Source organism: Pipistrellus hanaki (genome assembly GCF_964339955.1).
Source record: "Pipistrellus hanaki genome assembly, chromosome: 15".
NCBI lineage: Eukaryota > Metazoa > Chordata > Mammalia > Chiroptera > Vespertilionidae > Pipistrellus > Pipistrellus hanaki.
Window position 1 is genome coordinate 11,009,524 of NC_140517.1, and position 27,691 is coordinate 11,037,214.

The 27,691-nt window shown below is 57.1% G+C and overlaps 1 protein-coding gene across 1 annotated transcript in view; it reads right to left on the minus strand.

Annotated features, from left to right (window-relative positions):
* ATP6V0D1 (ATPase H+ transporting V0 subunit d1) overlaps positions 1–27,691 on the minus strand; it is a 36,817-nt gene that overhangs the window by 1,366 nt on the left and 7,760 nt on the right. The window contains exons 2-4 of the mRNA XM_084861136.1: positions 12,786–12,957; positions 4,360–4,538; positions 2,993–3,072 (exon numbers count right to left, since the gene is read on the minus strand). Coding sequence (XP_084717262.1) covers positions 2,993–3,072; positions 4,360–4,538; positions 12,786–12,957 — 431 coding nt within the window. The remainder of the gene's footprint in view (positions 1–2,992; positions 3,073–4,359; positions 4,539–12,785; positions 12,958–27,691) is intronic.

Here is a 27,691-nt window from a genome sequence, read left to right on the forward strand (position 1 = left end):
CCACGATTCCAACTGTTCACCAGCCAAGCAGCAACGGCCTGCTGCCTTGTCCCCGACCCAGGAGTGACAGCAATTTCTGGCCAACTGTCTGCTTCACGGTGCAGCGCCTCGCACGCCCTCACCCCACAGAAGGCCAGGCTAAGAGGGGGACTCTGTCTTTCTCTACTATTCTGTCTGCCTTCCCCCCAGATCTTCTCTCCTCAGGCCCAGAAAACCACCTGCCGATGGGCTAGTGAGGGAAGGTTACTCCTGAGGGTTCACGGAGATGGCCTGGCCTGGGCGCCCGGGCCCTTCCTGGCCTCCACCTTACAGAACACTTCCCCCTCCTCCCACCCCCTGGGCATCACACAGTAGGAACCAAACTGCCAACCTGATTCCTGCTGAGAGATGATTATTGCCCCCTTGGATGTGAGCCCTGCAGGGCAATGGCCATGGCTGGACACGCTGACCTGCAGCTGCCTGCTGGGGGCGGAGGGGAGGAGGAGACAAGCACTTCCTGCCAAGGCAAACTGGATCTGCTGGGCCCCAGGCCCCCAGCACTCACTCTTAAAGCAGCCACACCGGCTTCCTTCCCCACACCTTCTATGTCAGGAACGGGGATGGTTCTGCAGCCTCCCTGGAGAGCCCCCTGCACTCCGGTCCTCCTGAGCCTGATCAGGCGGCCAGTCACAGGGACGCTGGCTCCACAGGCTAGAGACTGCTCTGGGGATGAGGGCTGGGAGCGCGGGATGCTTCCATGCCAAGGTCTGCCCTCCAAGGTGCAGAGACCTTTGCACCCACCACCAGCTGACTTGGGCCACCAGCTGTGCTGCCCCAGGAGCAGGTGAGAGGAGGCCTGGGAGTCAGTAACCCAGCCCAACCTGGCCAGCAGCAATGGGCAAGCTGGGCTCAGAGAAAGGCCACTGGGCGACAGAAAACAAAAGTCTGGGACAGGGCAGGGAGGAGGAACTGGAGGGGGGAAGGGGTCATAGCACAGTGGATCCCCAGAAACAGCTGCCCATCCTACTATGGCATGGGGGACCTTTCAGTCCTTCTAGCACTGTCCCCAGCTCCTTCCTTCCCTGTGACCAGCCACACTGGCTGCACCCAAACCCCCAGGCCTGCTCCATCCAGTGGGGTCTGCAGTTCTTCGCCGTGGGGGATGCTAACGCAGATAGGCTGACCCCAAGGTGAAGGAGGCTGGTGGACACACCCAGACTCTCTTCTGGAGGCCAGGGCAGCTGAAGAAACTGGCAGGACCCCAAAGGCCCATGTACCAAGGTCATATTCCCACCCCCACCCTGTGCCCCTCCTAAGCCCATGGCTGTGCCAGCTAACTACAGTTCCCACCCGGTAGGCGGCTGAGGGTCCGCCTAATCTCCCATCTGTGGCCACTGGGCTGGGACATTGCCTGCTGGGCGGGCGGTCCTGGCACGGTGCCTGCAGCACTGGATCAATGTTTACAAGCTGGTGCCCAGGCAGCCCACACCAGTGACTCCAGATAGAACCAGTCAGGCCCGGTGAGGGTGTGGGTAAGGCTGGGGGGACAGCCGCACCCCTCACCCTGTGTCAGGACAGGGATCCCGGCAACAGGCCAGCTGGGCGCGCAGGAGTACACACACTCTCTCTCTACTAATTGCTACCCTGCCTCCCTACTAGCGGGTGGATGAGACAGCTTGCTTTGCAATCGGGCTGATCCAGGTGTGATCCCCAATGCTCTCAGTGTCTAGCAAGTGGCTTCAGGCAACCCATTCTACCTCTGAGCCCTCAGCTGCCTCATCTTACAGATGAAAACACCGATAAGACAGTCCTGAGGATGAAAGAAGTTGAGTCTGCCTCCCTCTGGTACTGTTCCCGCTACCCTGCCCTCCACATTGCAACCAGAGGGGTTTTCTGATGATACTCTGACCTGCGGGAAACCTTTACTGCTGGCCCTGCACACAGGATCAAGTTCAAACTTCTGACCAGACATTCCCGGCCTCTGTGCCTCCTTCGCTTCCAGACCCATCTGCCGCTGTCCATCTGGAACTGCTACTTCTACAGACCGCTTGCCACTGGCCATGCTCCATGCTTGTCTGCATGTGCTGTTCCCCTGCCACCCCACTGCACCCCAGGTAGGTCCTTCACTTCCCCCAGACTCTCTCTCACTCTGGCCCGACCCCTGCAGCCAGGAGTCAGCCACCTACCTCCAACCAGGGCAGGAGAGGCCCCTCGCTATCAAGAGCCAATAGACATGTTCTCAGGGTGAGGTCAGCAGGGCCCTTGGCCAGTGCCAGCCTCAGCCCCGCTCAGGGCCTTACCCGCTGCTGACCCATGTTCCTGGCCGCAGCCCCTCAGGGGTCCTGGTACCACAATTACAGCCCAGTCTATCCCAAATGTCCCTCACTGGTCCCTGGCCAGCTCTGCCCTTCACCTCTTTAAGCCAGGACAATGCTGGTCTAGGAATCCCAAGCCCACGCTTCCTCCAGGGGTCACCAGCCCATGGCACAGCCTGGCGGGAAGCAGAAGGTAGGTGGGGGGTGAGGATGATGGGACGTGGCACTGGCTCTGGCCTGGGAACCTGACGGGGGCCTGGCTACACCTGGCTGGGTCCCTCTCTCACCGTAACTGAGTGCATGGTTGCTCTGCTCACGTGCCTGTGCTTGCTGGCAGCAGGCCAGGCGGGAGAGCGGAGCGCTAAGGCCTGGGTGGTAGCCTGTGACCCTGTGGGATCGGGGAGAGCAGTCACCCGGGAGCCAGCTCTGACAAGCCAAGCCGCGGAGCACCCGCCACGCCTGCCGATCTTATCTAGGACGCCGTGGGCATCTGGGGATGGAGAACCTGTTCCATGCGGCCTTGTGCCCATCACGGGAGCCAGAAAGCGAGCGGATAAGCCCCCAGGGTGAGAGCCTGGCAGCTGCGCCCTGCCCCAGCACCCCACATAAATCACAGGCCGCCACACCCACAGCCCGCCGGCCTGCAAGCCAACCCCCCCGCTATCCGGGGGCTGGGGGAGGGGAGGCGGGGGCACTACCTTGTAGAGCGTGTTGCGGATGATCTCGATGTTCATCTCATCGAGGTCCTGCTCTGAGATGCAGTCCTGGAAGAAAGCCGCTGGGGAGGGAAGACGGGTGTGAGGGCTGGGTGTGTGTACTTAAGTAAGGATCCTGGGGCCCCTGCCACAAGGTCCATTTGGCAGGGTATTTGGGGGCCCCCACCCTGGTTATTGCCTTGGAAGGGGCAGAAGCAATCCTTTGGACTATGTACACTGACCTGAGCCTTCTTGCTTCTAAAGCTGATTTATAAAGCAGGCCGCCAGCCATAACATGACCTAATCGCTGCTGGGGCAGACCCAAGCTCGCCATGCCAAAGGAGCCTTGCATAAGAGACCACAACATCCTCTCTTCTGGGCCAGGGCGGGGGGGGGGGGGGGGGGGGGAGGGGAGGGGGACAACTGTGGATTTGGGGCCTGACGCCCACTTCTTTGCATCCCCCACATTTGGAAAACCAGCCTCCTCCTCCTTAGGACAAGGAACGAGTTCAACATCTGGGGGGGGCACAGGCCTGACCAAGGGGCCCCTGTCCGGCTGGAAGTAGTGGCAGCGCAGGATACAGCCACCCCACCCAAAAGGGAACCTGTGGGCTTCCTGCGCTGCCACTTCTTTAAAGATGAAGAAACTGAAAAGGCCACAAATAACTCCACACTCCTGGGCGAGGGGGTTCTATGACAGGTGAGGCCAGCGCGTAGGGCTCAGGACCCTCGGTGCAGCCCCTCCGGGTGCTGGCACCACAGTTACAGCCCAGGCTATCCCAGAGGTTCAGCCCTGGGAGCTTCCTGGAGGTGGTGCCAGGGGTCGAGGACTCTGGCTCTGAGGACACTAGCTGGGGACAGCCTTAGTGCCTTCTACCCAGCCGGCCCGGCAGGCAGGACCAGCACCGCCTAGGCAGGGCCCTGCAGGAAGCTCTCAGTTCCCCTTTCGTGGCCTCAAACGTGAACCCTGTATCCTGCTGGACACTGCCTGTCCTGGCCCCTGGGACCTGCTCAGTAGAGGCGAGTGAAGCTATTGGCTTCCCTTCCCTGCTCACGGGCAGCCTGCCACCCCCGCCCTGCTTGAGGTCAGTCTGAGAGTACTCCGACCCAGGCCTCTCAACCCTCTCCGAGCTCAGCCTCCTCTGCATTCTGAGAACTCGTCCAATTCCACGAAGTTAGGTGTCTGAGTCGGGCCCTGGGTGCAGCCTGCCTGGCCAAGCAAAAGCAATAGCAAAGAAGGTCCGGTGAGGAGGAAGGAATGGGAAGGGAAGCCAGCGGGCAGGCCTCAATTCTGCATGAGGGTCACCCCCAGGGTCTGCACACTGCACACTGAGGCACTGATGCCTCCCCGCTCCGCCCCAGTGGCTCACCCAGGGGCGTGTCCACCAGGATGGCATTGTAGAGCTCGGCGGGTGTCTGTGCAATGTTCACGGCCTCCATCTGCTCAAAGCTGCCTAGCGGGTGGCATTTGGGCACCAGCTCGGCGATGGAGCGCTGGTGCAGCGTGCCCGTGATGAGCAGGATCACGTTGTCAATCATGTAGCTGTAACTACAGGAGACACAGAGCAGGCAGACTGTCAGGGGGCCGGGAAGTCCTGGCACCATACCCCTGCCCGCACCCTGCACAGGTGTCCAGCCCCTGGACAATGAATGCTGCCTCCTTTCCCTGCCCAAGCGTGCCCCTTACTCCAGTACTGGACACACAGGACAGGCGTGGCCCCTCCCTTGGTGGAGGGAGGATGGGATCCCTGCCCCACAAGTGATTGGGAAACAGGTGTGAACAGTGTCCTGGCAGGACAGGGGAACTGTGGGCACATGGAGGTGTGGCCACTGGCCAGCCCCGGGGATGAAAGAGCTGGGAGATGAAAGAGTGTTCTGTGAAGAGGGAACAATGTGTGCAAAAACCTGGAGGCATTCACTGAGTGCCGGGTGCATTCGAGGAACCGAGCACAGCCAGGGCTGGCAGAGGGGAGGGAACCGGGGCAGGGCTGCCAGCAGGCCGGGGCCTGGAGGCTGGTCCTGCAGGCTGGGCTGAGGGTCCCGCTTTCATTTCGAGCTCAGGGGCTCCACGGGCAGGATAGAAGCAGGGGTATCCAGTCCAGTTAGGGTCCTGCTGGCTGCCGGGTGGGAACAGAGCGAGAGGGGAAGGCTGGGGGGGAGGAAAGTGGGGAGAGGGGTGGGGAGAGCTCTAGGGGAGGCTGGAGAGGAGCCGGCGGGAAGGCCCCTCTGGAATAAGGACCCAGGTCAAGCAGCGACGAGCAGGCAGACAGCTGCCCCGCGCAGCCGCTCCAAAGACGGAGCACCGCCTCCTCCTTCAGGGCCTGAGGCCAGGGCAGGCGCCTGTCCAGGATGCCTGGAGAAGGCCCAGAGGCCTGGACCGGAGGCTGGGCTCAGGTCAGTCCCAGGCAGCGGCCCCCGCCCACCCCCTTTCCCGGCTCTGGATACATGGGCACCAGAGGGGGCTGTGGAGCTGGAGAGGGTGGGGCTGCCCAGGTCACCATGCCAAGGCAAGTGGCAAGCTCTGCCTCCAACAGTGAAGAAAATACCTCAAAAGGACTGGAGCTAGTTCTGCGCAGTCACCTATGTGGGGATGAGGTGAAAGGGGCTGGGGGGCGGCTACAGTCCGACTGCTGTAGCCACAACATCCCTCCAGCCTGGCACCAGCGAGGAGTTCAAGGCACAAGGGAGCGGGCTGGCAGACATCCTCCAAGGCCGAAGGGGGGCTCCCATTGGAGGGCGAGGCTGGGGTGGAGGCAGCTGCCCTGAGTGTGTGTGTGGGCCACAGCCAGGCCCCTGTCCTGAGGTAGTAACTGCGCACCAGTGTCGATACTCTCCGAGGCGGCAGGCCCCAATACCAAGGGGAGGAGGCTGATGCCCCAGGCTTCGGCCCAGAGGGCTGGCCGTTGGGGGAACTCCCACAGGGCCCTCCAGGAAGGCGGCAGAAGGAAGAAGCCACAGCTCCTGTCCTGGCCTGACCCCCACTCTCCGCCTGCTTGCTGCTCCCCCGGCTCCCACCCGGCCCGGCGCCCTGCTACAACCTCTGCTCTCCTGGGCTTGGGGCCAGGCAACTGCCCTCTCTCCGCCCCGTCTGGCTGGGTCAACTGCAGGATGTGTGCTGAGAAGAGACAGGCCCCCCTCCCAAACTGAGGGCTTCAGGCACGGCCCATCTGCAGCTACAAGCCAGCGGCCCCAATGCCAGCCCTCTGACCCTGGCCTGACAGCTGGCACAGTGGAAGCGCCTCGGAGAGAGCTTTGTGCCTTGGTCTCTGGCCCCAGCCTGCACCTTCTCCACTCTGAACAGCACATTCCTCTCAACATCCCAACAGCCAAGCCTCAGTTTCCCTGAACAGCCTCCCCTCATGCTTCCAGAATCTCACGTGCCCCAGAACCATGCTACACGCCACACCGCCCCCGTGACACTCCTGCCTGCACCTCACCCATCCCCATTCTAGCCACCATGATCCCCGAACCTCATGTCGCTCTTTACGCTGCCACAGCACTCTGGGCAGGGAGGGAGAAACGAGTACAATGACCCCACAACCACCTGCATCTTCAGCTGTCAGAGGAAATAAGCAGAGAGAGTGCAGGCACCAGGCCCCCTCATTGCATAAGGCAGAGGTACTCTCTGTCCCCATGGCCGATGTCCACACACCTCCACCCATGTCCAGGGCTCCCATGCCCTCGGGCAGTAGTTGGCAAACTGCGGCTCACAAGCCACATGCGGCTCTTCGGCCTCTTGAGTGTGGCTCTTCCACAAAAATACCACATGCGGGTGCGCACGGACAGTGCGATGGAAACTTCATGGCCCATGCGCAGAAGTCGGTTTTCGGCTCAAAGGAAATTTCAATCGGTGTCCTATAATCAGTATTTGGCTCTGTTGACTAATGAGTTTGCCAACCATTGGCCTAGGGTTCTCCGTTCCCCATCAAGCTTTATCTTCTCAGAGAGACCCACATAAGTCAGCCTTTATTTTCTAAACCTCCCCACTCCGTGTGCCCCATTGGAGGGCATTAGTTTATGTTGGGAGTGGGGCTGGGGTCAGGCCCCTCCCCCACCAGGAGAACCCTGTGGGAAGACTCTGCCATTTGGCTTTGCTGCTATCCCTCCAGTGATGGGGAACAGGCCAGTTATGACTCACTTTTCAGCCTTGACAGCAGATGTGGGGGCTGGAGGCAGTATCCCCTGGCTGCCCCCAGCCTCTCCTGCTAGAGGATCTAGCTGGGCACCAAGGAAAACGCTGAGCCAAGTGAGGGTCACTTGCAATCACACCCCAGCCCCTTCCAAGGCCCTCTTCCAACCCAGGCCAGGCAGTGTGATGACACTGTGCCAGGTCCACCCTTCCTCCCCTTGGGCCAACCACAGGTTAGTGTGGCAGCAGCCCCCGATATTGCCCCCTGCCCAATGACAGCCACAATCTCCTTTCCTGGGAAAAGGGAGATGACACTGGCTCAGCTGTCCGTTTCTCTCCCAAGGACTTGAGCGGCCAGGGAACTCCTCCTCCTCCTCCTCGCCTGGCTTCGGCAGTTGCCTCCCAGCCCCCAGAAAGCCGCTCCACCAGTCCTCCCTTCGCTTGGCCTCAATAGAGAGAATGAGGTTCCAGCTGGTCAGCGTCTCCCTCCAGAGGAAGACAGCTGGGGAATGGACAGACGGCTGCCCGCCAGGCCAGAGAGGCCCTCGTGGGATGGGAGAGGGGCAGTCTGTAATCCTTTGCCCAAAGGCCGTCCCTCGCCCTGCGTCCCGAGGATTTGTAGATCCAGCACAGGCCCACAGGAAGCTGGAGTTGGAGAACAGGAAGACACTTCCTCCAAGATGTTCTCAAGAGTCCCCGGGGAAGCCCTGTCCCTCTGCTGGGCCCTTTGGCGCCACCTGCTGGAGCCCCATGGCTGGAACCCCATTGCTTACCACCCAGCCTGGCCCTGGTGAGAAGGCCATGATGACTAGATACCCCTGCCGGTCCATCCATCCAAATCTCTCATCATACCAACTGCCAAGCCTCAGTTTCCCTCCTGCAATCAGAATGACTGTGGTGTGGCCTACAGCAGAACTAGAGAGGCCCTGACCTTCTCGTTAAAATCGTGCCCCGACCCCAGAGGCGCAGTGGGGTCCTCCCCTTTGACCTGAGCCTAATGGGCCTTGAAGGGCTCCTGTGTGCTCTTCCCTGGGCTCAGGAGACAGTGTGGGTACCAGCTTTCCCTCAAGGCAGGAACGAGGTCTAACCCAGAACCCAGAAACCCCAGCAGATCTAGATCCAGAACCCGTGGAGGTTGTGCCATCAACCCAGAAACACTGGATGTGGACAGCAAAGGCCGGAGGGCCAGGACAGGGAGGAAGCCCATCTGGAAACCTGGAGCAGCAGGACACACGGCTGGAATAACGTGTCCTGGGAGAATGGCCAGTGTGCTCACAGGCCCACTGGGCACCTGAGGCCATTGTCCTGGGACAAAGCTTCCTTCCAGCTGTCCACTCCAGGCTGGTAACACTGAGGCTCCTGGTCCAACAGAAAGATGGTTGCCATGCCAATGGGTACCTGCCTCAACCCCTTTCAACAACACCCACTCCTCATTCCCGGGTTGAGCCAGAGCAGAGGAGGCGAAGTGGAGAAGAGCAGCCAGGGAGGTAGGGGTTAAATCTGAGAGACACCCTGAGGGAAAGGAGACTCCAGGAGCAGGCGGGGCCAGCGAGGCTGAGGCCACTCGGGAGAGCAGGTGGCCAGAGCGGAGGCAGTGGCCTGGTGTGGGGCAGACAGACCCTAAGTGAGAGTTTCCTCTGGAGCAGGCTGTCATCAGCCATATGGTCTTGGGATGATTCAGCTCCGTCTCCTGCAGTAACATGTACTAGTACCAAGGGTTGCTTCCAGGCCCAGCTATTAACTTGCTGTGAGACTTGGGATAGAGCCTCTGACCCCATCTGATCCTGGAGCCCTCTCAATGTGGAGAAGCCTCCTGTGACCCCTAGTTCTATTTGTGGCAGCTGCTCACAGGCCTCTCCAGGAGCTATCTACACCACCACTGGCACCCACCCCACTGCATCCATGCTCCCCCCTGCCTCCTGGCACCGCGCCTGGCGCCAGAGCTGGTACTGGTCATCCGTGGAGGCTGAAGGCCGGGTGGGACACTGTCTCTCACCAGGGAAGGGCAGGGGAAGCTTCTACTTGCACACCTGCAGGGACAAGGAACTCACTGCCTCCTGGAGAGCCTACTCCTGTCCCCCTGAGGCAGCGCCAAAGGCAACGAAGAGATTCTGAGGGATGGAGATAAGTGACCTCTCCGAGTTAGGCCTGGAGACCTTGGCCACATGAAAGGCAGTGGTGACTTTAGCCAGGGCCTGTGGTGGAGTGATGGGCCTGCTGGAAGCAGACCGGAGGCTCGAAGGGTGGGGAAAGGTGAGAGAACAGACATTGAACGTAAAAGTGTAGGCCAGCCCTCGCCGGGTAACCCTGTTAGTTAGAGCATCATTTCAATACGCCAAGGTTGCAGGTTTGATACCCAATCAAGGCACCTAAAAGAATCAACCAATGAATGCATAAATAGGTGGAACAAAAATAGATGGCTTTCTCTCTCTCTCTCTCTCTACTCTTTCTCTAAAATCAATAAATATCTAAAAATAAATAAATAAAATACAAGTTTAGCCCTAAGAGATGGGTTTTTTAGATACCAATGGGAAGAATCCAGAAGGAAATATGGCTGACAGACAGAAGTGCAGATGATTGACCACTTGGGATCCAGGGAATGGGCTGAGGGAACAGAGGACATTGGCAGTAGGACCCAAAAAAAGAGGAGAGCACCTCAGCCACTGGATTGGGGTTGGAGGTACAGACGCAGCGATGGGAGGTAGACTGGCCTCCGTTATCTCTGTGGAGCAGGAGGCAGGTGAGAGAGAAGGCTGGGGGACCAGGAGAGGATTGGTGTTTAAGATAGGGGAGTGGTCTTCCCACCCTTGAGGGGGATGCTGCAGGGGCCGAGGAGGGAAAGCAAGCGGCTGGCTGGGCAGGGACAAGTCAAGGCCAACTGAGCTGGTCTGAGTGCATGTCTGGCAGCTGGGTTCACCCGCCCGATGCTGCTGCCGGCTTCCCCAACTCTGCTCCCAGCAGCGGAGGTGGGGGAGGGTACCTCCGCGCTGGAGGCTGCTGGGATTCCTCCAGGGCTGGGGGGCTGCCAGCCGGGTGGGACCATGAGATGGGCAGCCAAGAGAGCTGCGGATGTTGGCAGAAGAGCACTCGAATGATGGACCAGGGAACCTCAGCTGGGGAGGGAGGAAAATGAAGAAAGAGGGGCGGCAGGGGAGGAAGCAGGGCCTCGTGTCCTGCTGAGTCCGGAACCCGCGTCCCACAAGGGACTGAGAGTGGGCTGGAGGGCCTGAAGGCTGTGGGCAGAGAGGGGGTGCCTGACTCAGCGATTTCAAGGGCGGAGCAGTTCCAGGGGGGTGACATGGCCTTGGGCAGCCATCGGTGGGGGCGGCTGAAGCGGAGAGCAGAGGAGCAGAGAGATGACAAGGTCATGTTCTGAGCAGCCACAGGTTCAGACAGGCTGATACGTGGCTGCTGAACTCTTCCCGAGTGAGGGAAAGAGTAAGGGGATGGGGAGACCGTAAGCCACAATCACCCGTGAATGGAAGGGGCGGGAAGTGACAGCCTGCCACAGAATAGCGCTTGGCTGCTCTAAGCATACTTGGTGCTTACAGCCAACCTCCAGCAAAGAGCTGGCGGCTGTGTGGCCTCAGTCACGCTCAGAGCTCTCTCCAGTTTCATGGCCTGGCAGGCAGAGACCAAGCCTCTAAGGGCACCAAGACAGGCTGGGGGCCGAGCTACATAGGAAGGTGGCCAAGCAGGATGCAGGACATCTGCCCTCTGACCACTGGCATGGGGTTGGGTCAGGCCTCCTCTGGCCAGCCCAGCAAGAAAGACCAGAACATTCATCAGGAAACTGGAGGAACCTTGTGCAAACACGATGAAGGCCAGGCTCTGGCAATAAACACACAGTTTCCTTGTATGTCCTCAGCTCTGGCCTTGAGGCAAGGGATACACAGGCCCAGGCTAAGGGTTGATTGACAGATGGGATTCTGTGCAACGATTCCCCAATGCTACAGCCCAAGACACACCTCACCTCTGAACTCCTGCCCCAGGAGGACCATGTCAGTTTGTACCTTTTTTTTTTTCAGTTGTACCTTGACCGGGGCTAGGGCAGTGATTATGGGCCAAGTCAGGACAGCTGAGGGCCCCTGGGCACCAGCTGGGCAAACACTTTTTTTTTTTTTTTTCCGTAAGTAGAAAGAATACACTCTAAAGGCCATGGCCGGGTGGTTCAGTTAGTTAGAGCGTCATCCCAATACAATAAGGCTGTGGGCTCAATCTCCAGGCAGAGCACATAAAGAAGTAACCAATGAATACCTACATAACAACAACTTGATCTTTTATTCCTCTGGGGAGAGAGCCTGCTTCCCAGCCTGGGCAGGTTTCCTGAGCCCTTTGGGTGTCCCCGCCTGTGGCCCCTACCGGAGGTTGGTGCTCTGATAGTCACTGACACCACTTGACCTAGTGGATTGTAAGTGGCTGCTCCTGGGGGTACGGGGGTGTGTGTGGGGGGGATTAGGCCAGGCAGAAGGAGTCTAGCTCTGTCCCTGCAAGGACAGCAGGGCAGGCATGTCAGGTCTCAAGGAAGAGGGTGAGGACCGCGATCAGAGAATGGTCAAAGCAAGGTGGTACCTGGGAGAGTGCCTGGAAACCTTCCTTCCCCACAACTCACACACACTCCACCAACGCAGGGCACACTCCTATAAACCAGCCCTGACCGTGCCTCTGCTCACCCCGTGGACAAACAGAGGCCATCTGTTTGTCCGCCAGGCCCTGGCTCATGGTTCCTGGGCCGTCACTGCATAGGGGCCCCTCTACCTCCCTGTTTCCAGAAGTACACCCGGCGAGCACAGGTTACCTTGTCCAAGTGCCCTCCCTCTTCTAGCCTGCAGGTCACAAGGCCTTCCCTCTCCCAGCATTGCCAGGAGCTTAGTAGAAGCAGGGCTACACCAAGGGTTAGACTAGGGGTGTCGAACTCGATCAGAGAAGGGGCCAAAATCTAAAATCCAGCCTAAATCGCGGGCCGAATGGTTTACTGAACAGTCATAAACTGACAATGTCATAAACTGACAGCGGAGTGCAGTGATGACAGCGCGGTGCGGGCCACATTGCAAGGCCTGGCGGGCTGGATTTGGCCCGCGGGCCTTGTGTGTGACACATGTGGGTTAGACAATGGGGAAGCTGGGCAGTCAAGGGTCGTAAGCATGGGGGCCTGGCCAGAACTGGGAAAGGCAACGAGGTGTTCAGCCTCTGCTCCCAAGCCCACCATCCCTTCTCCCTGAAGCCCAGAGCCATGGTCAGAAAGCCTGAATGGTCCATCCCATGAACCTGGCTCTTCAGAGCTCTGCCCGTCCCTGACCTCTGATCCCTGACCCTGACATGGGGGTCAGGAACCCAGAGAGTGTTCATTGTGGGTGCTGTAAGTGAGGAAAGGGTTCCCCACCCCAATCTCTGTCACACCAGTGATGCAGGGAAAGGAGCTTCATCCAGCACTACAACATGGGTACGTGCCTGCCCACCAGTATCCTAGCCGGAAGTGAAGTGGCTGGTGACCCTACTCTATGGGTGGTGGCCTGGAGGTCCCGTGTTATTGTATGACCAGACCAGCCATTTAGCCCAGGAGGACTCTACAGGCAGCTGACCTAAGCCATGCTGGGCCAGGTCCATCAGATGCAGCCATCCTGCCCAGCTGGGGAGAAGGTGAGGCGCTACAAGGCACACACTCACGTAATGAAATCCAGGAAGCTGGCGAGTGGCTCATAGGCGTGGTTCCTCATGTGGCGGAACTCCACCACCATCTTCTCCTTGAGCCGGTCATCGATGACTGACACTGTCAGCGGTGATGCCTCGTTGGCCAGGAAGTTGCCGTAGTCAGTGCTCTGTAGGTGCAGCTTCAGGTCTGAAACCCAAGGATGGGGTGTGAGCGCTGGCCATGCTGAGTCTCCTCATCCCGGCCCCATCCCCGGCCCTAGCCTCTCCCCTGGAGTTGAGTCCTGCTGCTACCCTCACTTCCTGTCTCCACCTCCACCTCCACCGCCACCGCGCCACCTCCCTGTTGGCTCAGGGCCTACTCCAGAGCAGCCAGCCAAGGCCCTGGAGATGCCTCAGACCCTTGGGCATGAGCCAGTATACTGTCCAAGCACAGGACAGTCTAAGCACAAGCAGAACCATTGTTCCTCCAAATGACAATGCCGGAAACTCCGATCTATGGTGCCATTCACAAGCCCGTGAGGCCCTTCTGCTTGGCGGGCTCTGGGATGACCCTGACCAGGAGCAGAATAAGACACAGGCCCTGCCTTCCACGGCCTCCGGGCTAGTAGAGCAATCCAGCACACCCCCAGGCAGAAAAAACACAGATGAAATAAAGGACATGCTGTAGTGGGGGAGGAGGGGAGAGCGGAGAAGGCACCAAGACAGATTGAGAAGGTGAGAGGGCATGCTAGGCTGGCCACAGCAGAGGGCAGGAACAGGAAAATACCAAGGTCAACAGCCAGTTGGATGGTATAAGTCAGCGTCGCCAGCGGGTGGTCCGCAGGCCACTGGTGGTCCGTGAGGTCCGAAAGGTTGGCGACCGCTGGTGTAAGTGACAAGTGGCCCAGAGAGCAAATGTGTCAAGTGGAGAGGACGCTGGAGTGGCTGGGCCAGGCAAGCCAATCTTACAGGCTCTCCTGAGCTCTTCGGGATAGTGGTGGGAAAAGGGAGGAAAGGACCGAGGAAGGACGAGTGAGGTCCAGGGGATCATGGCAACAACCCCACAGGCTCCCGCTTTTGCCCCCGTTTCCCACTGCCCAGTCTATTCTCACACACAGCCAGAGTGATCTTCTCAAAACTCCCAAAAGCCCTCGTCCATGCATCCTCATCTCAGGGCCCTTCCCTGTCCCTTGCCTGGAAAGTGAGGCTCGCTCCTCAGACACCCCCTCTTCAGAGGCCTCTGCTGCAGCCCGTCACCCTTCACTTGCGCCACTCTTCTTTGTAGCACACACCCCCTTGCACACAGGACATACAAGCTCCATGACAGCGGGGCCTTTCACTGTGGCATCCTAGAGTCTAAAGCAGGGCAGCTCTGGTGCATTTCGATGCTCAGTAAAGAACTGAATGACTGTAAGACTGGGCAGAGGGTTGGTGAAGACAGCGTAAGAGTCACTCCTGAAATATGAAATGGGAGCACTGTGGCAGTGATGGCATACCAAGGACAGTGGCTGAGATGGGTCCATGTGTGCACGTATGTGTGTGTGAAGGCCCAACAGCCGGAGCTGCCTCTGCTGCAGGGACTGCATGCTTTCCTCCACTGGGGAGCTTACCCAGAGGACAGCAGGAAAGGTGAATATTCTCACCAGTCCCCCCTGACCAAGGCCTTCCTGTGTGTCTGAGAGCCTAGGAGGCCATGCTATCCTGGTTGCTTAAAGAAGGAAGAATAGGGCTTAAGGGGCCCCTCTGAGGCCCCTCCTCCTGTGCCCCATCAGTGCTCCCAGCCTAGAGTCAGATGTGCTAAAGGAGAGATGGGAGAGCATGTGGGTGGCACCGGGAGCAGGCTGCACTCAGGTCCTCTGCGGCTCCTGGGCGCACACAGAGTGAGCTTTAAACCCAGGAGACTGCAGGAGGCCTCCACCATCTGCTGCCTTCGCCATCACTCTACCATTCACACCTACTTTCTCCCATGGCCAACCTACAGGAGAACAAAACTAAGGGCAAGGTACAACGAGGGAAAGCTGAGTCTCCTGCTCTGCCACATGGGTCCTGCAGCCTTTTTGCCCAAAGGATTGTGCACATGCGTATATTCTCACCCCAGGCCGTCTGCCATGAGCCCCTGCCCGGTGCTCTGCTTCTCCCCATCCTCACCACAGTCAAGCCATGGCCCACTTAAGCCTAGAATAAGGCACAGGCAGAAGGACAGGTGACACCCAGTATTATTACTCAGTAATAATTCGGTTGTTGCATTATTTGATTATTCACTTGGCTGTTACAGAAAAATCCTTAACTGTAACTGATGATGGTTGATGTAATAGTGTATCACCTGTATTTCTACCTGTAATGGGCTTTATGTGCTAGATGTTAAAATCCGTGATCCTGGGCAAGGGCACATGTTCTTTTAAAAAGAAACATGGTTTACTTGCACAAAACTGATCAGTTTTGAGAGATTGTTAGTGTCCTTGAAGTGGTTTTTGTAGGTGTGAAACGAATGGTGAGAATATGAATTGGTCCCTCTTATTCTAGTACTAGAGGCCTGGTGCATGAATTCATGCACAGGCAGGGTCTGGTCAGCAAGGGGGCAGGGTGAAGAGGGATGTAGGAGGTTGGCCGAATGGCCCCACCCCCCATGGAGGGGGGATTGGGAGTAGGGATGGCAGAGGAAGGGGCCCTGGAAGTTTGGGGATTGGGGCCCCCATCAGGCTGGTTGGCTACTGCAGTATGCGTCATAGCAACCGGCCACTCTGGTTGTTCTGTTGTTCCGGTCACTTGGCGTGTGTGTGTGTGTGTGTGTGTGTGTGTGTGTGTGTCTATATATATAGAGAGAGAGAGAGAGATTAAGTCTACGAACTTATCAAGTCATGTTCATGCCCCGATTTTATATACTTTCATCTATAATAAGTATTGTGATACTTGAAAGAGAAGTGGGTGGGTGTTCTGGCCTGGGCACAGCAGATGCTCAAATCACAACTAGGGGAGGCTGTGGAGCAGAGAGCAGCTGGAAGCCTAGCCTGGCCCAAACCTGTCCACTCCTCTCCCCTTCGTTTACTCAACAACTCCCCCACCGCCAATTACCCCCTCCCCTCTCCGACCCCCACCGACTCTATCCAACTCCTGGCCCTGGCCAGGTGGGTGTCAGCATCCCCAACAAACGGGGGCAGCAACACCCACTTCAATTGGAAACAGACGAGGCCCTAGCGAGTACCTGGCCCCTGCCAGGGGCAACGTGTGTGCTGGACCTCCCAGGTGTGCCCATTTCACAGACTCAGAAAACAGAAATCAGAGGGAATACGAAAACTGGCCAGAGTCCAGCAGTCAAACACAGAGGGGCTGAGATGTGGATCAGGCCTCATGGACTCTGTCCATCCCAACTCTGGTCTCCTCTCCTTCCTTTGCATCCTCAGCCACCTTCTCCCACAGCCCTTGGCTCAGGATGGGCCTTCCAAATATACACCTACCTGCCCAGACAGACTTTGGTCCCACAAAAGCCGGCAGGTGGCAGAGAGGCCAGAGCTTCCACCTGCGTTTCTGGATGGTACCCATGACCTCAGGGGCAGCCTGGACACTCACGTCCACCTGACAGAGGCCTGGGCCCGTCATGACTCATTGGAGAGCCTCTCTGGCACCCTTTGTGGCATCAGCCATTCCTGGAGAAGCCAGGGACGTGTGCATTTAACCCGGAGGAGTGAAACCGAGGGGTGGGCTCTCCTGTGCACACCTCCCCGCCCCTGGGCTTAGCACGGGCCTTAAAGCAAACTCCCCCCTGTGCCTTGGCTGCGACATTTTGCTGACGCTGCATCTGGGGAAGCCACGGCTCCCAGCACTGCTGGAAGGCAGACAGCCGGGTGGTTTCTGCTGGCGTTTGTCAGATCAGAGCAAACCCGGGAGACTCTACCGAGAATCCTGCCCAAGGCCTGAGAGTCTTCCTTACCAGGAAACTCATTTTTAAAAGTCCCTAGGGACACTCTCAAAGGGCCGTTCCAGACCACTTTCCCTGGCCAAGCCTCGTGTCTCCCTGTGACCCAAGGAGAGGGGACGGCCTGCCAGCCAGGAAGGCGACTTGGATCCCTCAGCTCGGCCCACACAGGGCTTCTGAACCAGCTCTGACCCTATTCGAGAAGCTGGCGGCTGGGCTGTGGCTGGCAGCCTCGAGCCCTTTACACAGGCCTCAGGGCTGGACAAGGCCCGTTAGAAACCTCCCTACCCCACCCCCACCCTCAGCTTCCTGCTCCCTCAGAGGGACGTGGGGGTGGGGGGGTGACTGGGGGGTGGGATCTGAGCGCAGGAGGAGAGGCCTGGAACTTGTTGAGAGCTTCGTGGGAGACCTGGCCACCCAGCCCTGGCCCAGCCCCCGAGGGCAGCCGAGGACGCCAGGGGCTCTGGGAAGGCAGGGGCTAGTTCTGCTCTGCGCCTTGAGCTCAGCAGCCCGACAGCCCCAGTGATGGCCCCAGAGAGCCCCAGACATGCCTGGGCTGAAGCTGAACAGTGTTCTGGTTAGCACAGACTCGGGGTACCGCACTGGTCTGCCCACATGCCCAGCTGTCTACCCCAAATCCTCCCCTTCGTGGCCCAGCACCAAGAATGTCTGGTCAGCTTGGAATCTCACGGTAAAAGACTTCCTCAGAGGACGATTTCCCAGGTCCAAGGAGATGCTGCTGCTATCGGGAAGTTCACTCTGCATTCTGACCTGCATCCCTCCACAAAGGAAGCCAACCAACAGCTTCCCGCGCGGCCGGCCTCACCTGAGGGCCGTGGGCCTGCGTCTCAGCGCTCCTCACCCTCCCAGCACCTTCCCGCACCTCTCCCACCACCCAGTGTCGCCTGTCCTGACGTTCTGGTGATGTTCCCCCAACTCCATTTCCTGGCGCAACCCAGGCAACCTCACCACCACCAGCACAGGGCCCTTTTGCTGGGCTCCTGCCCACAAGTCCATTCTCTTCACCATTATAAGCGTGAAGTCCTCAAAACGTGTTACTGTCACCTTTACCCAGCAGCCCCTGCCTCCTCCCCACAGCCTGAGGCCCCATGCCCTCAGACTTAGCACTGCTTCAGTCTCAGCCCCGGACTCCTGGGCCCTACCAGTGCTATTCTCCACCTCGGTGGCCTGCCTGTGACCTCTGCCCCCAGCAAGGGCTCCAGGGAAGTGCACAGGATGCCCCAGAAAGAAGCCCTTGAAGTGCAGGAATCAGGGCTGCTTCCTCAGGCCCAGCCAGGGCAGCAGAGCTGGAGGACACACCCCCAGCCTGGAAAGTGAGAGCCCCTGCCCTCCCTCTCCCACAGGCACCGCTGTCCACCCTGCGGCTGCCTGTGTCAGAGACCATGGCGGAGGCTCCAGCAGGACCCAGCTGAGCTCTCTGAAGGTCCTGGCATGGCTCTTCCTCCCAGGGCTCCCGCAGCTTCCATCTGTCCTTCCACCTCCTGTCTCCTCCTCAGCCCAGGTCTTCTGGTCCAGGACCCCGCAGTGGTAAAGCCCTGACCCCAGCTGGCGCCTCTGATTACCACTCCAGCCCCTGATGAAGAGGGGACATGGGGACCCCTAGCCTGATCTGCACTCTCTGCGGGACAAAGTGTGGGCTTGGCAGCCAGCCCTAGCCAGGCCTTGAGAGGTGGCAGCTGGGCAGCCCTGCTCTCCATCCACTTTTTGAAAGCTTTCCCAGATCCTGCCAGCCCTGAAAGTGATCTCTCAGCCCCTCCAGAGCCCCAAGGGCAGGAGATCCTGCCAGCTCCTCGCTAGCCCCCACACCTCTGCAGCCCCTTCCTCAGGGCCTGCGAACACAGGAAGGGAGCATCTTGGCCCCACGCAGTCCAGGGGCCCAGCAGGCACAGAGGCAACCCCTGGCACAGAATCCTAGGCGGGGCAGCCCCCTGCTCTAGACTCACCCATGGCCTCATGGCCCACGGAGGGACCCTGCTGGCCAGCTGGCCACGGCAGAGTGTGAGAGGACAGCGTGTTCCCAAGACTTTACTTCTGCTTTTCCAGAGGTCACTCAGCAACACTCTCCTGGGGAGCTCAGGGGTTTTCAAGGAATTGCGGCCCGCTGAGTGAAACCAGATGTGCAGGCATGTTCCCTCCAACCTAGTGTGCCCATCCTGCCACTCCCTGTGAGGGCGCGGGGCACTGGAGCTGGTTATACCTCTCCCCTGGCCCAGGCGAGGGGCTACTCTGAAGGGACCGGACCTGGGCTCTGGCTCCAGCACTCACTCTGCCCCGGAGGCTCTCTGATGCTGCAACTTTGGGGCTCAAAGCAGGGAGACTCACACAGATGCACAGATGTGACCAGATGGCCAGGCTGGTGGCCCGACGGAATGTGCTGTGCCTGAGTGTCCTCTCCAGGCTCTGGGGTGGGTGAGACCTCATCTTCCTATCGGCTCCAAAGCAGATGTGTACCCTGGCGGCCTGGCTTGCAGGGTCAGAGCACTACATCTGGAGCTCCCAGTGTGGGAGCCACAGCATGGAAACCATTAACCCTGGCTCTACCTGGGGCCTGCAGCACAGACTAAGTATCCTCTTCGCCGCCAGGCCTCTGCCAGAGCACACCACAGACTCCCTGCAAACCTCAAGCAATACCAACTAACCGATTCCAACGCTTCCTGTCAAACGCAGTTCCTCTTACCCTTCTCTCGGATGCCGCCTGCCATCCGCCATCCAGAGCCTTGGCACTGCCCCTGCCTCCAACTAAGATGTCCATGGCCTCTTGCCCCGGCCAGGGCTCAAGCACGTTCTCCTCCCTCTCATGAAGGTTGCGGGGGCCTCGTGCAACCTGGGCATGCAAACACACAGGCCCTACTCTGCTCTCTCCTGGCAAAGGAGCAACAGAGCTGGCTCAAATTTTGGGGCTCCTGTCCCCAAGCCCACGTCTCACCTCACCTAATAGCAAGATGACAAAGAGCTATGAGCCCCAGGGCCTAGGGCGGCAGCTAGGACCTCACTCTGCACCACCTGCTACCCCTGGAGCTGCTGCCCTGGGGCATCAGGAGCAAGCAGGAGGTACAGGGCAACCTTTGCTCCGTGGGAAGCCCCCGGGCTGGCGGGCCAGCAGTTTTGGGAAGAACCTGGAGTCTACTGCTGGCACAGCCGCAGGCAAGCTACTGGGTGTCAGCTGGTGCAGGGCAGAGCTCCTGCAGGGAGAGGCCAGGGGGTGCTCCTTCCTCGGTCCCTGAACCAGCATTCTGTTTCATGCCGGAGGCCTCTCAGTGAGGCGAAGCATCAGCAGAAGGGGATGGAACTGATCTGCAGAGGTGGCCCAGCTGATACGTGGGGCCCCTGGCACGACCCACCAGCATATCAGACACAGGGATCGAATGCGAGTGGCACGCCCCATGTCCAGCAGGCAGCAGGATGTCTGGCCCCAGGTTCACCGCCCTCCTCCCCGCTCTGAGACAGGTGGCAAGTGATGGCAGAGCCACCTTTAATTGCCCTCATGCTCCCAAGAACACCCCGTCCCTGTGGCTGGAAGAATGAAAGCATCTCTCATATCCCATGAGGAAGTCAGCCTATCCAACAGTCAGGAGGGTGCCAGGTAGGGAACAATCCCATGTGCCAAAGGGAGGGGCACAACTGGTTACAGCTGCACCCAGGGCAAGTTCCAAGAAGTTCTCTGAGCGGAGATCCCTGGAATAGCCCCTCGCGAGGACACCCCACCCACCCTGGCTCCGCGGGACGCGTCTCAGGACACAGGGCTGGGAGGGCAGCTTCCCTGCGTGTGGCTCGGCCACAGCTCCGCCTGGGGATCAGGAGACCCAGCCTCGCCCTGGAAGGCAGGGGCCACACCTCTGCAGCTGCCACGTACTTTAACCTTGAGCAAGCTCTCTCCTCTCCACGTCTGCCATTGCAGTTACAGAACCTGGAGGCTGCAGTGAGTCTGGGGCTGCAAGGAAGAGCTTCTTTTCATTTTCCCAAAGATGGAAGTTGGCCTGGGAGGGAGTGAGAGAGGTCAAGTGGTCCGGAGCGGCCGGGTGCCAGGCCGCCCAGGGAAGGCCAGCGGTGGCAGTGAGCTTACTCAAAAGCTGGCCCGTGCCATTTGTGGCTCCTGGGTCTGCTGGCCCTCAGCGCCTGAGCAGCCCTGCCAGCCTGGAGGCTGGGCTTCTGTTCTACGCTAAGGAAAGACTCTAAAGAAAGCTGCAGCTCCCTTGGATGGGGGCAGGGCCGTTTTATGGCTCCCAGAGGCTGCTCACAGGGAGATTAAGCCAGGTCAGGCTGGATCCTGGCGGGAGCACCCTGCCAGCTCCACGGTGCCTAGAGCCAAAGCTATGGAAATATTCATTTTGCTTACACTTAGGCCTCATGGATGGGCTTACAGGATCGAGCCTCATCTGGGGCTGCGAGCCACGCTGCTCTCAGCACGAAGCTTCATCCCCCGCAGCTCACAGAAACTGGTCTGTGCAGCCCAGGCCAGGAGCACAGTCAATCCACTCCATACCTGTGCCCAGCAGAGCCAAGAGCCACACAAGAGCCAAGAGGCTTGAGCCAGGCAGGAAGTGGCAGGAGCAGGAGGCATCCAAGCTGGTCCTGTACAGGACCCCAGACCCGTCACTGCACTTGTTCTGCCATCCCGGCGTGCACACACGTGGTCCTGAGAGAGGCAGGCAGGATGTGCAGGGGAAGCAGTGACATGCCACATTAAGCGTGGTCAGCACTGCGGACCTAGGCCAGCCCCTGGGAGAGGGTGGTCGCCTGCTCAGGCTGCCTCCTAGAAGCAGCGAGGTCTGAGTGCTGTAAGCAAAGGAGGAATGGCAAGGACATGGAGCCTGGGCCGGGCCTGAAAGATATCCTCCAGGACCTCCTTTCCTCCAGGGCTTAAGGTTTGCGGGCCGGGGAAAATGGAGAAGCCACAACCCATTTTCTGGACTAAAGGCCCTGTGTGCCAGGTCACAGGTTGTGGCTCACCCATATTCCTCAACGCCCAACCCTTTAATCTCCAAGCTGGACACCATGTGGTAAAGCCCGGGGTAGCTATAAGGGCCCCAGAAGCAGGGCCCCTCTCACCTAACCACCCACTCCTGAGTTGGGGGCCGAGCACACAGAAACCTAATCCTTCAATGAACAAGTGAAGGATTACATCTGAGAATGTAGGGATTGCACAGGAGGAGCCAAGACGGGTATCAGGAGCTCATGGGATCATAGGCAAGCCCATGGGCCTCACTGGACCCAGTTTCCAGGAAAAATAAGAAGTTGAGTACGGTTACCTCCAGGGGCCTGGCCAGCTCTGATCTTGACCTCATCGGGTCCGGATCACACTGACCCTCTGCAACCCCAGCTCCCGAGGGTAACTCAGGAGCTCAAGATGAGCCCAGAGGCCTGGGTACCTACAGGGCAGCCCTGGAGGACTGCCAGCAGGTGCAGGAGAGGCCCAGGGCTGGGGAGCCTCTGAGCAGCCACCAGAGCAGGGGCCCGCAGAAAAGAGCAAGCTGCAGCAGTGAGGATACCACAGATGACTCCTCAGAGGGGAAAGCCCCATCCACCAACCAAACACGAAGCCTCAGCCGAGGTCAAGGCCTGGAAACCATTGTCTGAGTGGCCAAGGTCTGGGCAAATGCCAAGGACCAGAAAAACAGTGCCCAACACCGAGTCAGAGCTGTTCCTCCATACCCCCCTTCCCCTGCCACAATCCTGCCTGCCACTCCTCGGGGCCACCTGTGTGCGCACTACCCAGCCCCTCATGCTGCAGACAGGCAGAGTGGGCACCAGGCCCTTGATTTCCATACTCTAACAGAGGAGGAAGGCCAATATTCCAGTAAAGAATCATTTTTTTTTTTTTCAACATCCAAGCAGTAGGTGCTGAATGAGGCAGGAGCCAGGGAGCCAATGGAAAGCCTCCCCCACAAACTGGGGTGCAGGAGATTTGTCATTCACCTGGTAACAACCCCATTGCAGCATGATGTGTGTACCTAGAGTACTATAGAGAGTTTGGGGTACCTGGTTTGGACTTCTTTCCAAGCCACCTTACATGCATGTACCTGCCACATACACTCCACATGTCCCCCAAAGAGCTGAAGGAGGGGGGGGGGGGAGAGTCTGTCTTGAGCATGGGTCCTCAAACTTTTTAAAGTGGGGGCCAGATCATGGTCCCTCAGAGAGCTGGAGGGCCGGACTATATGAACTACTAATTCCTACTGTAACACCTTGGCTGCGCTCACTGCCCAAAAAACCTGGCGGGCCGGATCAGACTCCTCTGCGGGCCGCATGTGGCCCGCGGGCTGTAGTTTGAAGACCCCTGGTCTTGAGGATGGATTTTCCCTCTCCTGGAGGGACCACAGTGGGAGGACCAGCGTGGAGTGGTGCCTCTGGGAGCCTAGGAAGAATAGCCCTGACCTCCTGATAGCCTCAAGCTTCTACTTGGTGCCCCCTACACCCCTGGCTCATGGTTGGCAAGCACACTGCTGGGCTGCTGCTCTGACTTTGAAAGCTGCCAGCATGACCCAGGTGAGGGAAGTGAGGACAGCTTGAGGTCAAGGCTGGAGCAGTTGCACTGGACACCAAGGCAGAGTGCATCAGGGAACTGTCCCCTGGCCTTCCCCTTCCCAACCCAGGAAGCTGGGGCACAGGGAGATGGACAGACAGAAAGACACCATGCCACGAGCCCTACTTAATTAAGAAGGTCAGCTAGAACTTGGGTGAAGGAAGCAGGGTTCAGGGAAGAGACCTGGGGGACAGTGACCACAGGCAGGTGCTGTGCAGAAAAGCAGAGGAGACTTAGCTTGGCTGACTCACAGCCACAACCGCTAACCCAGCTCTCTGGCAGCGGAGTGGGCCTGGTGCACCATCTTGTGGCCAAATGGAGGGTGACATTGTCAACCTCTAATCCTAGCTCCCTCTCCACTCACCTCTCCAACTGAGTCACTGATCTGCATCTCCCCCAGACAACAATCCCCGAGGAAACAGACCGCAGGCACCCACAGAGCCAAGTAGGAATGTGACATAAAGAAGAGGGAACAGGCTGAAACCGGTTTGGCTCAGTGGATAGAGCGTCGGCCTGTGGACTGAAAGATCCCAGGTTTGATTCCAGTCAAGGGCATGTACCTTGGTTGCGGGCACATCCCCAGTAGGGGGTGTGCAAGAGGCAACTGATCGATGATTCTCTCTCATAGATGTTTCTAACTCTCTAGCCCTCTCTCTTCCTCTCTGTAAAAAATCAATAAAATATTTTTTTAAAAAAAAAGAAAGAAAAAAAAAAAAAGAGGGAATAGGACAGGAGTCTGGAAAAGCCAAAATGGAGAGAGGTGGGCTTGAGTCTGGTCAGGAGGGATTGGTCGGCCTTGCATTGGTGGAGACAGGGGCTTCCGGGGCACAAGAGTGAAGAGGACGAAGAGGAAGCTTGTGTCTCCTCAGCCCTCTACACTCTTGTTCTCCAGCTTGGCCAGACCCTCCCAAGTTTCCAAGTCTCTTTACCTAGCTCCCTACACCTGGTTCCCATTGCCCAAAACTGCATCTACAAAAATCAAGTGCTGCCTGGCCAGAGTGGCTCACTTGGTTGAACACCACCCAGTGCACCAAAAGGTTGCTGGTTTGATTCTCAGTCAGGGTACATGCCTGGATTGCAGGTTTTGCTCCCCTGCAACACTGATGGGTGTCTCTCTCTCACTCTCGTTCTCTAAGCATGACGTCGGGTGAGGATAATAAATAATACACACACACACACACACACACACACACACACACACTGCTTAGTCACCCAGAAACAGGACAATCGAGGACACGGCGCACCTCTCTAAAATGGGAGTCTCGGCTTCTCTTCGGCACCTCAAAGCCTAAGACCCTGCCAATACCAATAAAGCATTGTCACTCATCCAATCATACTAATATCTACTGAGCATTCACTAGGCACTGTGCTGCTGAATCCTAACAACCTGCAAGGAATTCGTTTCATTTTACAGGGGAGCAAATAAGCTTCAAGGCTTAAACCACAGGCTTAGCATCAGGCAGCTGGCCAGAAAGGGCGCCATGGTCTGCCTGATGCCTGGCCTCACACAGAACTCAAGAAAGGCAACGCAGAGAGGCCCTAGGGCACTAAGCAAGCACCGATGATTCACAAGAGAGACATTTACATCATGTTCATTCTTTTTTAAAAATATATATAGTATTGATTTTTTTACAGAGAGGGAGAGGGATAGTCAGAAATATCGATGGGAGAGAAACATCGATCAGCTGCCTCCTGCACACATCCCACTGGGAATGTGCCCGCAACCAAAGTACATGCTCTTGACCAGAATCGAATCTGGGACCTTTCAGTCCGCAGGCTGACACTCAATCCACTGAGCCAAACCGGTTAAGGCACATCATGTTCATTCTTGATGAAGACCCTCCTAACAAACTAGAGTGTGTCTGGCACTGAGCGCAAAGCACGATAACAGCCATAGTTAGAGAAGGGGTCTGGGTGTTGGATCAGGCACTCTGACCACGGCGGGAAGGAAAAGGGGTAGCCTGAGAGGAGGCCCAGGTTCAAAACTATTGGAAGCAGAACTGGGCCCTCAGGGACAGTTAGTTCTGTGCCATCTCACTGCAGGTCTACTAGTAACAGCCCTCATGCTGTTACATCTCACTGCAGGTCTACTAGTAACAGCCCTCATGCTGAACACAGCTCCGCTATGTTCAGTGTGTGCCGCTAAGAAAAGAGAAAAGAAAAACTAATAATTCTAGAAGTGTTTTATGGGGAATGTTTAAAATAAAGTGTTGGGCTCTAGTTGGTTTAGCTCAGTGGATAGAGCATTGGCCTGCAAACTGAAGGGTCCCGAGTTCAATTCTGGTCAAGGGCACATGCCCAGGTTTTGGGCTTGATCCCCAGTAGGGGTCCTGCAGGAGGCAGCCAATCAATGATTCTCTCTCACCATTGATGTTTCTCTCTCTCTCTCCCTCTCCCTTCCTCTCTGAAATCAATAAATATATATAAAATGCCCCTTTCAAAAGTAAAATAAAGTCCTAGATGGTTTTGCTCAGTGGATAGTGTCAACCCAAAGGGTCCCGGGTAAAATTCCAGTCAGGGGCATGTATTGATACCTTGGTTGCAGAATCCCTGGCCAAGGCCCTGGTCAGGAATGTGTATTTCTCTCACATCAATACTTCTGTCTTTCCCTCTCTCTTCCACTCTCTCTGAAAATCAATGGGAAAATATCCTCGGGAGAGGATTAAAACAAAACCAAAACAATAAAGTCACACAAAATTAATCTCATTTAAATAGTAATAAAATAAAAATAAAATAAAATGTTGGGAGCCTTTCCTTCTCTTCCATCCAGAAACCCTGGTTTATCCAGAAAGTCTTATCTTCAAAAGTCCTGATGGCTGACATTTGCCTATGCTGAGGCCTATTCCAAAGGATCTAGGCACTCTAGCTGGTTTGGCTCAGTGGTTGGAGCGTTGGTTTATGGACTGAAGGGCCCCAAGTTCGAGTAGAGTCAAGGGCACCTTAGTTGCAGGCTCGATCCCCCTGGGAAAGCAATAGATGTGTGTATCTCTCACTTGGATATTTCTTTCTCCCTCTCTCTCTCTCTCTCTCTCTCTCTCTCTCTCTCTCTCTCTCTCCCTTCAACTCTCTCTAAAAGTCAATGGAAAAAATAACCTCGGGTGAGGATTAACATAAAATAAAGGCCCTAGGCAGGAGTTCAGATCCTGGCTCCAACTCAGAAACTAGGCCCAAGAAATCACGGAAAAAGCATGTTACCACCCACCAGAGCAAGTTCTGACACAGCCTCCTGGGTGAAATGGGGGTTATCAGTTCCCATGTGGACTGTTACTGTCTTGACCATAAACAGTTTCCCAGATAACATCGCCTAAATTATACACCAGCGCAAGATGTAATCTTGCAAAGGGAATGCCAGAGGTGGGGCTGGGGAGGAGGGGACCAAGGAAAGAGAAAAATGGCCAAGTGAGAGATGAGCAGGGGAGCTGTACCTGAATAGGGGCCCTGGGGCTCTGGCCTGGGTGAGATGAAGGTCCAGCCCAGGCCCCCAGGCACCATCCCCTGAATCTTCAAATGTCTAGAGAAGGGGCTTGAGGAAGGTTCCCTAAGACTCAGCTCTGTAATGTAATGCAAAGTCAAATCCTCATCCAAACGATGGGAGGGTGCATAGAGTAGAAATTGAAATATCCCCTTCCAGCCTCCCCGTCCTTCTCCCCAGAGGCTGCCACTCTAGACAACTTGGTATCTATGCTTCCAATACTCTTCCATGTGCATTCACCTAGTATTCTACTAAAATGGGAATATATTATAATAATGCTTTGCGCCCTAGCTGGTTTGGCTCAGTGGATAGAGCATCAGCCTGCGGATTGAAGGGTCCTGGGTTTGATTCTGGTCAAGGGCGCTTGCCTGGGTTGTAGGCTCAATCAATCCCCAGAAGGGGGCGTGCAGGAGGCAGCCGAGCAATGATTTTCTCTCATCACTGATGTTTCTATCGCTCTCTCCCTCTCCCTTCCTCTCATAAGTCAATAAAAATATATTTTTAAAAAATGCTTTGCAACTTCTCACCTAACAGTGTATTTCTAAGTCGGTTCTTATGGAACTTCAGGCTTTGAGTGCTTGTAAGTATTCCCTTGAAAACATAGATGATGGTTTATTTAACCACACTCCTGTCGATGTATATCCCAATGGTTCTAACGAGTTACCGATACCTACAAGGCTGGCGTTAACACCTCTATACATGCCATCAGGTGCTAATTTAGGGGATATAATTTTTTTAATATGTTTTATTGATTTTTTACAGAGAGGAAGGGAGAGAGATAGAAAGCTAGAAACATCGATGAGAGAGAAACATCGATCAGCTGCCTCTTGCACACCCCCTACCGGGGATGTGCTCGCAACCAAGGTACATGCCCTTGACCGGAATCGAACCCTGGACCTCTCAGTCTCCAGACTGACGCTCTTCCACTGAGCCAAACCGGTTTCGGCTATAATTCTGTATGTGGGGCTATAAAGCAACAGTGTGTTCCAAAAAATGTATACACACAATGTGAA